Here is an 18,222-nt window from a genome sequence, read left to right on the forward strand (position 1 = left end):
CCTGAGCAGAATCCAGGTGTGGCCGACAGTGTCTAACGTGGCTCCTCCTCCCAAAGATCAGCCCCGGCGGGATGTGCGCGTTTCTCTCTCCGCAGTGCCCACCCTTCGCCCAGCCGCTTCCTGTTGGCACTGCTGCTCAGGAAAGCTCTGCCATCCGTTTCATAACTGAACCGATTTCCATTGTGGCCTTTTCCTCTCTGCCCTGGTCACTTCACATCACACAGGCTACAGCGCACCAGAAAAAACAGACGTACCTATCTCCCTTTCAAACCCAAATACTTTTAAAATGTGGAAAAAACCTTAAGGTAACCAAAAGGCAACATCAGGGAAGTGGGGGTCAACTTCAGTCCTCCACTGACTGTATATTACACTTTGGGGTTTAATCTTGAAAAATTTAGCTTTTACTTTTTTCAGTCATCACCTACTTAGATCATGCTTCTTTTAATTGTGTGTTAATTCACAAATTACAGGAATGCAAGGACTCATGTCCAGTAGCATGTCACAAAGCCGAGACGGTGACAGACGACAGTAAGACGCTTCTATTGTGGTGTTCTGCAGCGGATGGCGGCCGCAGGGAAGGTCAGGCCACAGGAATCTGAGGTCACTGCGTCCTCCCAACAGGCAGTGCAGCATATCCCACTCTCAGGTGATGGCCCCCAAAACCTGCATTGGTGTGTCTGCACGTGCCAGCCTGGGAAGAGCCCTGGGCAGAGCAGTTTTACCCCTGCGGTCAGAATCACCCGGCAAGGGGCTGAAGGCCACAGTTCTCTCTCAGCCACTTCAGGCTGGGGCCTCAGCTCTGGTTCCCCGTGCCTGTCTTTGGTTGTTTGGGGAGGAAAGGAGGCTTTAGCCCCCATGCAGCGTCAGCAGACCTTGGGGGAGTCCCCCCGGTCCGGGGAACTGCTCTGGTCACCAGGCCCCTGGGGTGCTTTGTGCCTAGTGCAGACCAGGAGCCGTCCAGCCTCTGTGCCTGGGGCACAGGTGGGAAGCAGAGTTCGGCCAGCAGCATGGACAGGGTTACCCAGGAGGCTCGCACTGGGGGAGGCCCCGGCCACAGCCTCCAGCTCCCTCCCTGCAGGCCTGTGGCCGTGGCACAGCACGCTGGCTGCCAGCCTCCTTCCACCTTCCACCAGGATGGTGAAGAGGCAGGCCGGAGGTCAGAAGGCTCTCGTGTCCCGACAGCCATCAGGAACAGCGGGCGCTCTCAGCCGAGGCCCAGTCCCTGGGGTGGGTGCTCACTGAAGGCATATATGCCAGGTGAGCCGGGCACCTAACACGCCTTACTTAAGTCCATCTTATTACTCTCATTTCACAGAAGAGGCAACGGGAACAGAGAGGGTCAGTGACCTGCTCAAGGTCACACAGCTGGCAAGTGGCAGAGCTGGAACTCTAGGAGCGTGTGCTCCTCTCCCTAAGCTTCTGGCGTTTCGGGGTCATCAGAAGGGCTCTGTGACTCTGGCCCATCTTCGCTGTCTCTCCTCTTCTGTTTACGGGGTTCTTCAGCAGCCCTCCTGTACGGAACGGCCACACTGTGGCTCGCCAATAGTTTAATTCTCAGAGCTGCTGATCCAGGCCCGGCCTCTGCCCTCGGCCATGGGCAGCGAGTCCTTCGCCGCCTAGCGCTTTCCCACATGTAAAGGACAACAGTATAATTTGAAGGGGACAAGCAGCAGACACATAATGCAGTTTTCCATTTATGTGCTTTTGTCCTATAAGCAGCTTACTCCAGAGAGTCTACAGTGTCTGTGGAAAATGCCTGGAAAACCGAGTCAGGATCCCTGCGGGCGAGCAGCGTCTATGGAACACGGGGATTCCGTGGGCATCACGTGACCCGGCCCTCCTCGGTGAGGGTGGGTAAGGAACCCAGCCTCAGGAAAAGTTATGGATTTTGCTGAATTCTCCACTATTTTTTTAATAGTCAGAAAACTGAAATCAAAATTTGTTAATGATAGTCAAGGAAACATACTGAAAATATAATCAGGAAAAAAAGGCAAGTTCTACTTTTGTTACCTCAAATACACCAAACATGAACTCAAGGAAGCATTAAAATGTACCTTTTAGTAAAGGTGGTGATTCTGGCTACATTTCAAGGTGATGGTCGTGTATTCATGGACTGAAGAATTGGAGCCTCAAGGAGGCACGTTACTACGGAAACCCGCGGGCGGTGGGGAGCCTGCTGTGCCCGGGGCAGCCTGCGCTGCTGCAGAAGCGCACCTTTACCTGGCAGTGTAACACTGGGATGCGGTAAATGCTACACAAGTTTAGAGGTCAGCAAGCTTTGCTAAAAGTAGTCGTATTATTTTCTAAGGCAATAGTTCCTTCAAAATATAATGCAATATAGAATGATAAAATAGACCAGAGGCTTTCAAAACATGGCTCTGGACAATCTTCATTATTTATATAATAAAATTGTTAATTTTAGCTTCATTTCTGTAGAAGACTATGTTCTGTGCATGACTTCTGCTGATGTCATAAAATTACCATCACACACTGAACTCTGAGGGTCCAAGATCACTTCTGACTCATTTCTGCATCCCTGTACCCAACACAGTGCCTAAAATACACAAGGCACCCAATAAGGAAGCATCCGCAGGGTTGAGCTGGAACAAGTCACCAGTGGTGCTTATTAAATTCTAAGTAGCCAGCTGGCTTTCTGACCCTAAATCTAAGGTCAAATACAAGAGAAATCAGGGTGGAAACAAAAAGTCCTTAATGCTACACATAGGTGCTATCAAAGTTGTAATTTGTCTCTGCTTACACACTACGTAAGGCCCACTGATTTAGGTCTATTTCTCTCTTAAATATTGAGTTTTTCTACTGTAACATCTGTGTGCCACTTGCTATCCTTTTCTCCTTTTATTCCTTTGTAGGGCTTAATCCTATGTGAAATTTCTGTTACTTATGTTTTTGTTTAATGGCTTAGTTTCTGTCTCAGGACTCTGTCCTGTTCACCCAGCACTTACGTAAGGGGTGTGTATATATATATTAGGCCCTCAATTTTATGTGCAGAAATATCCACATAGAAAAATACCTGATTTATGAAACAGAGAACTTTTCATTCTCTGAAATCAAGGTGGATGTAAAATTTGGGAAAAAGGTCTCAGGTCAAAGAAGTGTGACTCCACCTTTTAACTACATAGCTCCTCTGTCCAAATACACGCCTGGAGGCCCTCGGCACAGAACTGAAGCAGCCCCGTGGCCCCGTTACCTGGGGGTTTGCGGCCATGATCGTGTAATTCCCATCATCATCGAGGGTGGAGGCCTCAGTACGCAGAGAACAGGTCCCATCTGGATCCCTCTGAACGGTATAGTGATCACTCTTAGGAGAGATCTGCTTCCCATCTTTGAACCAATAGATCTGTGGAAGGGGACAGAGATTAAGGACGTTCGCGGTGCTGCTCCGTCGGGGGGCCTGGCAAGTAATGATCGTGTGGCCTGCAGAGCTGATCTGAGTTTTCATGTTAAAGTGTCGAACAAAACACCTGAACAGGAAATTGCTTCTTCAGTGGAAAGAATAGGAAACAAATAAGTTTAATTCTATCATATTTTTTTAAATTATATATCCTCTATTTTTAAAAGTGATGTACCTACGTAGGCATTTACATACATGTGTCACGTGGAGGGAGCCACGTCGAATGTTGACAGTGATTATTTCTGACGTGGCTTTATAGGCACTTTTCTTTTTTGCTTCTATTATCAAATGTACTGAATTAAAATTACTTCTAAAATAAAGGTAAAACTGAAAACTCTGATCATTCCACTGAATTGTGAGACAGAACTGGGTGGGGCAGAGGGAGGTAAGAGCGGAGGGCCTGGTGGGCAAACTCAACCACTTTCATTCTGGGTAAGGAGCATATGCCCAGAGGTCAGAAGGTTGTCGGCTCTCCCCACTGTGCTGGAGGAAACATAGTTATTTAAGCTTCTAATTATTTTCAAATAGTATTTTAACTTGGGTTGATAGAAAATCATGAAAATCAATTAAAACTTAAAATAAATCTTGATTAAGTAAACACTTTTAAAATGGTCAGAATACCTCTTCAGAGGGTTCTTCTGCCTTCCCTCACTTTTGAACAAAATCACTGTCCATGGGACCTTATTTGGTTATTATTTTTCACTTAGTTTAGGAATCTATCGCCAAAAGATAAGGCCGTCATCCTGAATCAGTTAACAGCTGAAACATGACCGGATGCTCACCGGGCGCCCCCTCCGCCTGCCCAGACCGCATGCCCGGGAACTAGACAAACGTCCCCCTTGGAAGTCACTGCAAGTCCTCTGCTGTCAATTCTGTTCCTTTCAGCCACGAGCATTTCTGATTCCTGACAGAAGAAACCTACTCTACAGCCTTCAGTTTTTAAAACCAACTTCTTCCTTCATGTAAATCAATCTCCAAATTGAGACCACAACTGGCATTCAAATGCAACTCCCTGTTGAAGGCTCTGAATCTGAAAAATATTTCTGAAACTTCGTCTCTAAGACGGGAAAAAGATAGGAGCATGTTGCCCTGAATAAATGCACCAGTCATCAGGCTGTGACTGCCGGGACTTTCCCAGTCCCTGTTCTTCAGTTAGCTCCCAATTTACAGAAACTGCAATTAATCTCAAGAACCTAAAAATTAACCATCAACTACACTATTAACTTCGAGTAGTAAACACAGAATTATACAAAGCCAGGTCCTTAGTAATCATCCTGCTCTTCTCAGTGGTTTGATTATTCCTGGTGCAACAAGAAGCGTGGGTAGCATAGTCTCTCTCTTTGGCATTCTCGCCGCCCTACCAGGTCTTCAAAATCATTGCGCTGTGTTGATCCTACTTTCTACTTGGGGCACAACTTTCAAATGAGAAGCCAGCAATAGTTTCACCCTCTTACCTACCGTGCTACCGGAGAGGGAAGGGGCACGGGAGAGCAGGTGGCTTACATGTGCTTTGCAGTCTTCTCATGTCTCAGAACAAGTATGCTAAGGGCAGAGTAATGTTTTAAAAAAAACATAAGCTAAAAATAGGATTTTAAAAAAACATGGTGGATATGCCATACTTTATAATTCTAATAAAATTCATACATGTACAGAAGAGATAGTTCTTCAGTAAACCGGGGGCGGGGGGGAGACAACGAACGGCAGTGAGGAAAAGGAGACGAGGAAGGAGGAATGGAAGAAAATCTAACAATAAAAAAGTCTAAAAAATTAAGCCTCTTAAAGCTGGAAAACATTTAAACTTGTGTCAGCAGTTATGTCAGGAACAATAGCCCTTCTTCCAAGTGGACATTGTTATTAGGACAGGAATCAGTGGCCTTAGAACTTGATCAACGACCTTATGCCTCGAGTAGGTTTAAAGATAACATGGGCTCTTTTGTGAATATTTTGGAAGTTCAAGATGTAGTTTCTCACTGAGTTTCATTCATAAGCTGCCAATTTTTTTAATGCATGCATGTGACATCATGTTTGTGAATACACAACAGTTACCCAAATAATGCCAAGAATATAGCAAGGAAATTTTCTCTAAGAACAGTTTATTGTTTTAAAAGTCCCATTTTATTAGGAGGTAGAAAAGGGTTTGAAAATTTAAGGCTATTTTCTTTGTCCTACCTTTTGGTTTTGGGGAAAGAATGTGATAGTAAACTTACCTCAGTGTGAAAGGCAGACAACACGGAGCACCAGGCGGGGCACCGGCGGGAGAGGCCCTGCCCCATGGCGCACGGCCGCTCTGCCTGGCAGAGCCTTCTCCCCCCAGCCTCGCAGCTTTGCATTTCAGCGAGTGTCGTGTGTGTGTGTGTGTGTGTGTGTGTGTGTGTGTGTGGCAGAGCCTTCTCCCCCCAGCCTCGCAGCTTTGCATTTCAGCGAGTGTCGTGTGTGTGTGTGTGTGTGTGTGTGTGTGTGTGGCAGAGCCTTCTCCCCCCAGCCTCGCAGCTTTGCATTTCAGCGAGTGTCGTGTGTGTGTGTGTGTGTGTGTGTGTGTGTGTGTGTGGCAGAGCCTTCTCCCCCCAGCCTCGCAGCTTTGCATTTCAGCGAGTGTCGTGTGTGTGTGTGTGTGTGTGTGTGTGTGTGTGGCAGAGCCTTCTCCCCCCAGCCTCGCAGCTTTGCATTTCAGCGAGTGTCGTGTGTGTGTGTGTGTGTGTGTGCGCACGCGCGCGCGCGCGTGTGTTACAGACCTGCCTCTGGTACCCACTCTCTCCTTCAGTCCTTTCAAGCTGGTTTCAGTCAGTTTAAGCATGGCTGCTCTGTGGCCTGCACTGTGCGGTGCCCAGGCTGCTGTTCCCCATTTCTCGTCAGTTTCCGTCCTGTAGACGCCTGACGGGGCCCAACTTTGTGAATGTGTCCAAGAGGGCAGTTTTTGCTCACTCCTGCTAGAAACCTAGGGGTGGTTTTAATGGTCCTGGACTAGATTTCATACTAATTTCTCAGCTTTGGCTCCGTGTCATGGCAGAGTGTAACTGGGAGCTTCAGCTTCTCATGGGTGCCTTTCAGTTCTTTTCTTTCAAGTTCCAGGGAAAAATGTGATCCTGTTCATGGCTTTGCCGGGCTAGTGAATAATAGTCATTCTAGCCTCCTGGTAAAGACAGGGCAGCTCTTTGCCCAGCACTCCCACCTGTCTGTAGGGGGAGGGCTCCCAGCTGAGGCAGCACCACAGGCCCTCAGGTCACCCCCTTTGTAAACACAGGAAGCCTCGGTTCTGTGGGTTAAAGATCTGTAGTTTTCATAGTGAGTGGTAAGAATTCTTCTCTGTATGGTACAGATTATGGGGTTCATATTCAAGCCTGGCCACTCACCAACTCTCTGACTTGGGGAAATTAATCAATCTCAGCTTAGTTCCCTGTAACTTGGAGTAACAAGGGTAATGTCACACGCGTGCCCAGTGTGCACATAGCTCCTTGCCGATTATTCACCCAGAGTTAGTCCCCTGCCTTGTCCTGCTCTGTCCCCCAGAAAGGCAGGGCACCCCTTCCTCCCACACATGCTGTAGTTTGGGAGCTAAACTCTTCCTCAGAAAACATGAGTCTTAAAAAGCCATGTCTTTGGCTCACCTTTGGCTCTGGATTCCCGGTCACCCTGCAGGTGAAAGTCACTGGCATCCCTTCAAAGACCTTGTAGTGTCTCAGCTTCACCTCGAAGCCTGGAGCCGCCCCGTTCTCCACGGGCAGGGCGCCACACTGCGCCTCGTCGCCCGGCCCGTCCACAGGGCACCTTTCCAGCCGGTACTCGATCTCACTGATGAGCCTCTGTTCACAGCTGGAGACCTTGTACTCCTGGTAGACCAGAAAGGCCGTGTGAGCAGCTGCCGCCCGTGAGCCTGCCCCCCTGCAGGAAGGCCCCTGGGACGGGGACCGTTACTGCAGAGCTTACAGCCAGCCCAGCCCAACTCCGTATCGAACAAAACGTCTGACGTGAATGCATGTGATGTTTCAAGTGCCTTCAAGTCTATCATTCCCCACCCCACAAGAAGCTATGAAGATTGATTCTTTATTCTCTTGGGGAGAAAGGGAGAGGAAAGAAAACGGCCATGGTCATACATTCCTAAGCTATTCATGAAAATGAGATGGTGGACCCTGACTTCATCTGTCGGGTGAAAGCTGATGAGGGTGCCTCTCCTTGGAAGGTGCCGGTGCCTGCGGTGAGCAGCCGGACCCTGAACACAGCCCTCAGCACGCGGATAACAGGGAGGAGGCGCCATGCTCTTTGCTGCTAACAGCCCTTTACACAGCCTCTGGGCACCTTTAGAGACAATTCTCCACCCTCTTGAAAAGAAAAACAGGAATGACAGTCCAGTCAAAATTTTGCTTGAAATATTAAAAACAAAGAACCCATCAACGTCCTATAGTGACCAAGGCCTCAACAAACGGAAATCTACAGTCCTCGTGCTTATGAGAAGAGTGGCAAGCCAGCCCGCTAAAAACATTCCTACTTTAGTATGCATAAAACTTCAAAAACACACAAGTTGTTTAATTATTGTCAAATTAGTCGGTTTGAGAAGTAGCACTTGTTCCCTTAGAAAGATATGTAACAAATGAGAAACTTTTCACGATTCAGTTGAGAGAATCCATTTCAAGTTCAAGAATCAAAATCAAGTTTGTAAATAAATGGTAAGAAAAATCACATCACAGTAGTCTTGCTCATGTGATAGTAAGTGAAAGCAGACACCGGGTACAGCGTTTATAGTCAGTTAGTATGCAGCAGCAAAGACACGTATACAGGCGAACAGGAGAAAACCGGCACAGGGAGCGCAGAGAGGAGGGAGGTGCGAGCTCGACCTTTTGGGCGCCCAGAGGACCGCCTACAGAAGCAGGAGGAGCCCCGACTTCCTGTAGGGGCAGAAACAGAGAGGTGAAGGCTGAGTACAGGAACAGTGAAGACTCCAGCAAGGTTCTAGTTTTCTTCATGTGAAACTATAATGGTAGCAGTATTTCACATAAAAACTTTCAGATTTTGAAGGCAGATCCATTTCTCGACAGACATGAGATTTATGTGACCCTTTAACCTTGATTCCAAAGCTTCCTTTTATCTTGAGACTGCATCTGGCGGTCCCACACACAGCAGAGGAGATTATAAACAGCTCACATCAAATTCATGAGGTGGCTGGTTTTGTGTGGTAGCAGGAGGACAAAAACAGCATTGTAGGCTTTTCTGCTGAGTGATTTATAACTGGACATGTAAGAAATTTAAAGACATAGGCTTTTCTGCATGGAGTTTTTTACTTTGACTAGATTTTAAGAATATATTGAAATATTTACTAGCTATTTCAAATACGAATTTTCAGTGCAAACATGTTTCTCCACACTGAACTATTCTGCATTAAAGCTGAGCATGGGGGAAACAGGAAGACACCTGAAGGAGAACAATGAGCCAGTCAGTAGGACGTCAGAACAGGTGCCAGTCACTGAGCACCAGGCCTGTCCCGCGGTGCATGCGCCACAAACATCAGCCGAGGCTGCCCAATGGCGCTGCACAGCTCGTCTGTGACCTGCCCCCTCTCCCCTCCCCACCGTCAGCTCCCTGCTCACTGGGCGGATGTCCCGAGGCACGTTACCTGGCCGGTCGTCTCCTCTTCTGGTTCCTGAAGGTTAAAGACGGTCGCGCTGTCAGCACCTAGTAACCGACGGGCCATTCGTTCTTCGTAGGTTAATCTCTAAACAGGTAAGTAACAAAGAAGACAAAGTTAGAGAAATCACCATTATATGCTGCCTCATGACAAAAGAATTTAAAGAAAAGAGTTTTGAGGTTTTCCGTATTTTCTCCCCACCTCCAGACACCTTCCATAAAAGCTGACTGAGGCTCTCCCTGCTTCAGCTGTCCCGGTTTTCACCTGCCCCTTCCGGCCCAGGGTCAGGAAATGGGGCAGCTATCTTGAGCGCCCCACTGACACAGCACGAATTCAGTGTGGGTATAACGAGCAGTGAGGTGGGAGCCCACAGAAAATACACATGACACACTTGTCCTCAATGGCAGACAGAGGAAGATATACTCAGACAGCAAAGTATTTACCAAGGAGGTGACACTTTCACAGCCACCCACAGGCTCCAGCACAAGCCAGGCAGCTCTGAGACTGATGGGAGATCTTAGGCCAGCGACAGTGACGGTCCTGTCTGCTCTGGGGCTTGGGGAGCGTGGAGGGGTGTCATCCCCTCCAGGCACTTGTTAGGCTGCGGTGTAACATGGCTGAATGTAGGCCAAGGTAATAATCCACAAAGAACGTCTGCACAGGGCTGAATTAGCAAAAGGACATGAAAGATACCTGCCAAGCTAGTACCCACCACTCATGCTCTACTCAGGGGCAGACTACAGGATGGTCAGGCAGAGAAGTGGTCCCGTTTTTGCATCTGGCAACCAGCACTTTGCATCTGGCCAAAACCATTTTTGCTAGGCTATTCTGGTATAAAAGAGACACCAACATTTTTTGTTCATTCTAAAATATTTTAGAATTATAGGTCTGGAAGGAGCTTTCAGAGACCATTTGCCCCAGCAGGTACATTTTACAAACAACTGTTTGATTCAAAATAGAAAACAATCTAAAAAAAAAATACAGAAGTTATTTCAGATAAACTTTCAAACTTCTGACTATAGATGCAAATTTTATTGGAAACTCTCTAATCAGGAAAATATGTTGGGTGAATTCACAGTTCCCAGTAATTGCTGGTTCTAGTCTCATCTGAAGCCGGGAAGTGAAATAGCCGAGTGCCAAATGACAAACAGCCCCAAAGCCAAACTCCTTCCCCTCGTGAAGAAGGGGTGTACGGGGCAGGCTCGGCTCAGGGGGTGTCTCAGTCCTGTATGCTGTCATTTAAATTACTTTTCTCACGTCTGTTAAAAAATCACTAAATTCCATTTTCAAAGACAGTCTGAAGTACCTGCTCTCTTAAAAGCCCCCCTAATGTTTTTGTGATGAACTGTGTCAACATCAAAGGGAGAACTGGAGTAATCTCCACCCTGTTCCTTCCAAGCAGAAGCATCAGTTTGGCACCTAGTCCTTCCCCAGAATGCAGCTGGTGCCACAGAAGCCGAGTCCACTTCACAGCTTCGTTTCCAACCACTGTGCCACGTGGATATGCAAACCCTGCCTTCAGGAGTCAAAAATAAGCGACAGAATAATATGGAACATTGGGAAATGGTTGTTTGAGAGTTCCAGTTTCTAAAAAGGGAAACCTTGTTTTTCTTGTCCTTTTAAACTCAAGTGTGGAAATCTGTGGAATTTACTGTGACTCATTCACTGCTAAACACACAAACATGAAAATATATATTCATATATAAAAGATAAATATGTAGCAGATACATATAAATGCACATACACATAGTTTGGCATAGTAACTTATAAAAGTCTTATTTAATCAAGAGAATCTTGGTCCATAAGGAATATTTAAAAAAAGAATGGGACTGGAAAGATGCCTTTACCTGGCTTACAAGTTCCATAAGTATTTGTTGTAATCTTTCAAGGGCTTCAGTTGACAGCCAGGGAAAACTTCCAGAGTATGTGCATTCACACATGCAATCACTTATTTCAGGGAGAAATATTTCCCTGTTGTGAAAATCTTCTATTCTCAGAGAATGAACGTGAGATCTCATTAGAATCTTAATTTTCCTAAACTCAGCATGCCTTAACCACCAAAACCCACACTATTCCCACCTTTCCAGTCGAGCGTGTCTGTTCTCATGTTTTTATTCATCGGTGCTTTGTGATGGGAATGGCCAGAAAGCATAATTAACAGAGCTTCTACTTGGAAAGAACCTGGGGGAGAGGCCCTTCTTTTCTTCTACTTAAGAGCCAGGCAAATTTTTCTGGTGGTAATTCCATAATAAAGCCACAAAGGCACCTTTTCTGCCCAGGGAAATCTTGGCTAGACATGCCCCTCTTGTCCCTGATGTGATAAGAAGGGTCCGTAAAAAGCTGGTGGGGAAACACCTAAGTCCAGTGCGGAAAACACCTAGTGCACTTGGGCGAGACCCACGCATCGCTCTCCCTCTCCGCAGCCTGGGGACCCGCTCTCGCCCTGGACTCCAGCTGTCTGGCCCGACGGGGCAGAGCTGTCCCCTCCCCAAGGCGCCCTTTGTGTGCAGGCGCGCACGTCATCGGGTCCCGTGGATCCAGGCCGCTGCCTCCGGGGGGTGGGGCACACAGCGCCCCGGGGCCCTTTCTCCCTCCCAGCCCCGGGGCCGGGCTGTGTCCCTCTCTCCGTACAGCTCCCCGCCCCGTCCTGCGCCGGCCTCACAGCCGCCCTCCCTCCTCCGTCTCCCGCTGCTGGCTCCGCGCGGACAGCAGGGAGCAGGGGGGGCCGCCCCGCTCTCTCCGCGCCCCCGACTCAAGCCGCAGACCCCCGGTACCGGCTGGCCGTTGTTGAGCACGTCCTCCTTGAAGCGCAGCTTCCGCTCCAGGTCCTGGATGACGGCGTCCTTGGTGCCCTGGATGTCCTCCTCGGAGGCCATCCTGGCGGCCCTGCCGGCCTTCCTGGGAAGCCGCCTGCGGGACGAGAGCGCAGGGCGCATTCACCCGTCAGGTGCGGCGCCGCTCCCGTCCACACGCCACGCGGCCTGGCTCCCGGCGGGCAGGAAGGGGCGCCAGCTTCCCGACGTGCAGACACCTTAGCGGGGCTGCCAGGCGCCCACGTGCACGCAGGTCGGGCCCGGGCCTCAGGGCGGGGCGCCAGGCGCGGTGCCATGCCATCGCCGTGGGACCCGGCTCGGCCCTGTGTCACGTACGTGACTTTGACGGGTTCCTTGCTAGTCCTCATAAGCAGGTATGAAAATACATGCTACATATGACTGTTGAGAGGACCCGACAGAGGGTGAAACGCAGTCCTCCGCACCCTCACAGGCTCAGCCTGCCGGTCCTCGCGGTCAGCCCCCGGGGCAGCAGCGCCCAGCCCACTCGGAGCAAACAGCCCAGCCTCCCTCTGCCCCCTCCTCCCTACGGGACTAGCGTGGGCCAGTGGCGCCCAACACATGGTCAGCGGGACCCCTGACGGCCCCGGGCAGCCTCAGGTCCTGCCTGCCTGGCATCCCAAGCCCCAAAACGTCCTGGGGAGCCCGAAGCTCTGAGGAGACATGATGCTTCAGAACCTTCCTCTGCAAGGCCGGCTGTGCCAGGCCACGCAAGCTGGGGCTCACTGGTGGGCACGCCAGATGCCGGGCGGGTGTGGGGCCACGTCTGTGGGTGTCTAAGCAGCCTGCTTCCCCTTTTCCTTCCTAGCCCCTCAGAGGGCTACAGGCAGAGATCAACACACACCAGCGGGGCATGGGACACAGAGACGACCCGCCCCGAATGCAGGGCAGCTGGTCCAGGCTGGAGTGAGGGGTCTGGGTCCCCCTGACTGGATTTCTAAACCATAATGTCAAGTCAAAAAAAGGAAGCTGAAGAACACATACACTGTGCCTCCATTTATGAAAGCTCAACCGTCAGCCACCACGGCAGCGGTGCTCGAGGGCAGTCCTGCACCCACAGCATCTGGGTCCCTGAGAACCTGCTAGAATTGAGGTTTCTGGCTTCACTCCAGACCTACTGAATCAGAAACTCTGGGTTAGGATACAGCATTTGTGTCTCAACAAGCCCTTTAGACACAAGTGTGAGAAACAGACCCAGGGAACCATGCACCTGTAGCTGTGAAGAGTGAGTACCTCAAGCCCAGGGCAGTGGCCCCTCTGGGTCAGAGGGTGGACCTGGCCGCACAGCATCACAGGGGGCTCCCAAAGGGCTGTGGACCGTGAGGCTTCTGAGTCATTATTTGTCTTTGAACGATGCATCTACAAATACACGCTTCCCTATTTCCATATTTTAAGGCAAGACATTTCTAAGTTAAAAACAGGTTTACTGCAGTGTACCAAGGCCTCATGTGCCTGATGTGACCTCACTGACCTGGAAAAGCTGTGGTATGCCAAGGATGGAAATGAGCCCTGGGGCCCCCACTGACCCACCAGTGCTGGGGACCTGGCAGGAGGGAGCCAGGGTGTCCTGGGACAGGGCTGACCCCACCCTCACTGCAGCCCTGTGGGCTCCTGGTCTCCCAACAGCCATCCTTCCTGTCCTTTTCCATTCCTGCCCCTTCCCTTGCTGACCTTCCCCCATCTTCTTGGCTGTTCACCCTTCAATGTGCTTAGACAGGCGAACCTCCCCAAACGCAGGGTGGCTGGTCTAGGCCAGGGTGAGGGGCCTGGGTCCCTGGACAGTGACTGTTTGGCGGAGGCATGTGGATGGAGCCCTGGCCAAGGACACAGGGCTCCTTTAATGGTCTCCCCTTCACCAGCCTCTTCTGCTCATCACAATGCTTGTCAAAGTGCACGCCCCAAATAACAGTCCTGGAATGAATGGATGGATGGCTCTCCATTCACTTCTGCCCTCCGCTTTCCCTCCTCAGGCAAGAAAACCCGTGCCATAGCCGTGTGAAATCAGACCACATGTAACAAGTCAGGCTCAGAACAAGGAATCAGGCGGCTCTGGAAGTAAGTTCTGACTGCCTTTGACTAGAGCCTGTTACACCTGAGAGCCAGAAAAGCTAGGCCTGGACGTCACAGGGAAGGTCAAGTCAAAGACAGCTAGCCTCTGTTCAGCACGTATCACTGGGAACACACGGGCTCCCATTACTACTTTAAACTTGGCAAGTATGCCGGTCGCACACCGACGTGAGGACGAGAGAAGGCAGACGACACGGGGAGCTGGGCTCTCTGCACAGCAGGGACGGAGAGGCAGCAGGGCGACAGTGGACGAACAGATCACGGGCAAGAAAGCAGAGGACTCTAAAGACACAGCCTGAGTCTCTTGAACAAGCTCGACACCTGCCTACTCCCTGCAGAGTTCAGGCTTAAAAAACGTTTGTAAACTGGACTCCGAGTGGACCCGAGTTCAGCTGCTCCGGGGTCATTCACCTTGGTTTGGATTCTTGCCATCCAGGTATTTATTGTTTCAAAGAGAACAATTAAAATTACACTTCGACCCAAATAAAAACTCTGATCCTCTTACATTTCTTATAACAAGCCAATTCTTTAAACATATCAAGATCACTACCATTAGAAGGGCATTTACTTCATGCCAAATTCCCCCTATTTTTAATGCATTATTTTTGGTAGATTACAGAATTTAATGTACACATATTTTCTTAGTTCTGAAAAATTACCCCTGAAGTAAAAATCAATCAATGGAAAGATTATTAAATGTCTAACAGTTACTGTACAAATATTTCTTGAGCATTCAGCCAAGGCACAATGCTAGGCAGGGACATCAGTTCAACTCTGTTAAGCTTGTAACACAACAGTTGGTCTGTGAGGTAAGCGACTATTGCCTGAGGACATCTGGAATTCTGTGCACTAGACATTCTATGCATAAAAAGGAAAATACACAATAAAACAAAGGTTCCATCACTATAGTCTTAACGCTATACTGTTGTGTGACATGGAGACGACAGCCACACCCTAAAGGATAGTTCTTGGCACAAGAAACGATTTGGGGAATGAATTAAGGAACACACTCCGTGGTCGTGATTCTGGGTGCAATGGGGATAAAGGAGACCAGAAGAGACTGCGGGCTGGAAGGGCGGCAGAGGCCCCCAGGAAGAGGCACTGGCAGCCCCGGAGGCGATGGGGGTGGAGGATGCAGGCGGGGGGCAGGAAGGAATTCAGAGCCGACACTGACTAAAGCGCAGGGCTCAAGACCTCACTCCCGCCACCGAGAAGATGCGCGGCTTCAGCTGGTCGCCTGACAGTCTGCCTCAGATTCCTCCTCCGAAGAGTGGGGAGTGCGGATGGTAGCAGCGAATATCTCACAGGATCACTAAGAAAATTACATGAGCAAATGCCTGGTAGAGTGAGAGTGGCCTGGAGAGGCCAAGAGAAGCCACGCAGCCTGGGGGAGCCACAGACAGGAGACCGGCGAGGGGAACAGAGTGAAAGAGGGAAAAGGGTTAAAATAGATGCCAAGAATTCTTGACGGGAGTTCCCAAGAATGTGCCAAAAACCTTTAATGACTGGCTTTTCAGCACTCAGCTCTGTTCCTGGGCTGAGCAACCTGACCTAGGAAACAAGCCCCACGGACTCCCATCCTCAGCCTGCTGTGCTGGACGCTGCAGCGCCGTTCACGCCGTGTCACAGTCCCTGCGCAGCTAGAAGTGATATTCATGTGGCTGGGGGTCAAAACATCTCAGGACATACACACACACATCTGGAAAAATCTTCCAGATTTAACCACCACCAAATCCCAGGAGATTCTTCTTCTTGAAGCCTCCTTCCTTTGAGAGGCTACTCTAGGTCCGTTCTGTCAGTGTATTCCAGAAACTGGAATCTCCAGAGAACAGCATTGATGAAAGAGGTCAGGTACCTGTCTAGCAACCAGAGAATTTCTTTAAATTCCTATAAGTCCTCTTTTTCTCCTCTTCTTATATTCAGTGGTAGCTACTCGTAACGAAATTCCACAAAATCCTAGAGAGCAGAATCATCAACATACTGGCATTTAGGTATCCCTCATATTCAAGAATGTAATCTATGGATTACTTTATACAAGAGCCCAAGATACACAAACTCAGTTTTTTTTAGCTGAATTTCACTATGAAGCCAAAGCTGTTAAGTACCAGGGGGCCCTTCAGAGAGAACAGGTAACTTCCACGAGTGTCACACTCTCTTCACACACAGCTGTGCCCACTGCATCAGCTCGTCCTGAGCAGCTCCCGGGGCACTGATTTCAACAGAATCTCCGTCAGCAGCGCAGACCCCAGGCCTCTCCTGCAGATCTGCAGAGAAGCATCTGCCCAGGACTGGACATGACTGCGCGGAATCCTCTAAGACCCTGGACCTTATGAGGCCCATGACCAGAGCCTGGCGAAGCCCCCATCCCTCCAGGCCTCTGCCTCCAAGTGGAAACCAGGCCGCCACTCACTGGCTTCCTGCAGGACAGAGACAGTGAGACTATGTTTGCCAAGCCCAGAGCAGCTTTTGTCTTTTCTATACTCAGGGGGTGAAAACTGTCTAAAGTACAACTAAATCTGTTACAGACTTTTCCCTAAGACTCAGGGTTTCGTTTTGTTGGTTTGATATAATTGGTTATAAGAATTACATATTTGGTCATTCATATGACCAAATGCATAGTCCCCAGGTATATTTAGTGTTCATCCACAGTTCCTGAAAACACTGCAGAGCCTTCAAGGTGAAACAGGTGTCCTGTCATGTTAATGAGAGACTTTTGGACCCACCCAAGGGCGGGGGCTGGAGGCTGAATCAGCCGGTGGCCAAAGATTTAGTCAGTCCTGACTGTGCAAGGAAGCGCTCACAAACCTGTACGAAGGGCCCGCTTGCGCTCCCTCTCTTGGCCCTGCCTGCCCTGCTTGGCTGGATCCTGCTTCTCGGTCGGAGGGAGCTTCCGAGCTTGGGGAACCAGACGCCTCCCCGGACCACCGAGCCAGGCCCCAAGCCCGAGGACGGAAGCTCCAGTATCTGGGACCCTGCCCCGTGTCTCTCTTCATCTGGCTGCTCACTTGTCCTTTATTAAACTGGTGAACCTAAGTGATTTCCTGAGTTCTGTGAGCCACTCTAGCAAATTAACTGAACCTGAAGGGGAAGTCATAGGAGCCCCCAGTCTGCAGCTAGTAGGTCAGAAGCACAGGGAACTGCCTGGGGGGCTGCCAAATGGTGTCTGGAGTGGGGGGTGGAGGGCAGCCCTGTAGGACGGAGCCCTTCCCTGGGAATCTGGTGCCCTCCCCGGGGAGAGAGCGTCCACACTGAGCTGAGTTCTCCAGCATCCTGCTGGTGTTGGGAGAATCGCTGGTGTAGGTATGTGTGGAAGACCCCTCCCACATACTTACACAGACTGGAATCGCGTCAGGGTACCGAAAGGAAGTTTACTATTATTACTGCTGTGTGTAATATTATTGTTATAAACATATATGATATATCTGTATATCATATTTGGTCCGCGGCAGTTCTCTTTAATCAAGAAATACCATATGTCAGATTTATCAGAGATCCCCAAGACTGAGTCACGCTGTTCCCTCCCTGCTCAGGTTTCTTCCAGACCCTGGGAAATCCCTTCACCTCTTGGTGCTTCCATCCTTGAGGGTGGAATGATGACAGTGTCTCCACCTACCTGTTTCTCATAAATCAAGGAGAAAGAGAGAGACTGAGATAAGGTCTGTAAGACCTAAGCCTACAGAACAAAGACTCTTATTAACACATCCATATAAAAGCTCTCATTGACAAACACAGGGTAAAGCGACAGCCCTACTTACATAAAAGAGGCAATTCAAAGTATAAACCACTGTAACAGGTGGCTATACAGCACTCCCTTGGGAGAACAGATCACAAAAAAATGCAGTGCCAATCACACCAGTCTTGTTTTCAAGGGTGATCCGACCTGATCCACCCTGAGACCTGGTAGAGCTGCTCCGAGACTGCATTGCTGCGTCATCAAGAGGGGGGCAATCCCAGACCCTCGGGATTCCCACCGTCCAAGGGCTGACTTACTCTGTAGAAGACAGGTTTCTAGCACTGGGCGCTGTAAAGCCAGCCACAGGCGGTGGCAAGGGAATGGGGTACATCAGTTTCATCCAAGTGCAAACAGCTTTCTTTCTAAGCCATCTTCTCCTCACTGCCTCCTTCTGAAAGATTTCCTATTTTGTATTGTAGTTTGATAAAGATTTTGACATCTGTATCTGTGAACAGCTTTGAGAAGGGTGATATTCTCTCTGCTAGTGACCCTAGTACCCTTGGGGCAGTGTAGCCATCTGAAAAAAGTAAGGCAGCAGATCGCCAAACAACAGCGATTGGCA

At 49.5% G+C, this 18,222-nt stretch overlaps 1 protein-coding gene across 8 annotated transcripts in view; it reads right to left on the reverse strand.

The window, feature by feature from the left end:
• Positions 1-18,222, reverse strand: part of PALLD (palladin, cytoskeletal associated protein) — a 310,939-nt gene that overhangs the window by 12,029 nt on the left and 280,688 nt on the right. For 6 of the 8 annotated variants that reach the window (XM_073232834.1, XM_073232837.1, XM_036998818.2 and 3 more), the window contains 5 exons: positions 11,804-11,939; positions 9,018-9,116; positions 8,242-8,292; positions 7,018-7,239; positions 3,209-3,358 (listed from right to left, as the gene is read on the reverse strand). In XM_073232834.1, coding sequence (XP_073088935.1) covers positions 3,209-3,358; positions 7,018-7,239; positions 8,242-8,292; positions 9,018-9,116; positions 11,804-11,939 — 658 coding nt within the window. The remainder of the gene's footprint in view (positions 1-3,208; positions 3,359-7,017; positions 7,240-8,241; positions 8,293-9,017; positions 9,117-11,803; positions 11,940-18,222) is intronic. The other 2 variants (XM_073232838.1, XM_073232835.1) reach the window with 1 other exon arrangement.

The sequence above is a fragment of the Manis javanica genome, chromosome 3, assembly GCF_040802235.1.
Source record: "Manis javanica isolate MJ-LG chromosome 3, MJ_LKY, whole genome shotgun sequence".
NCBI lineage: Eukaryota > Metazoa > Chordata > Mammalia > Pholidota > Manidae > Manis > Manis javanica.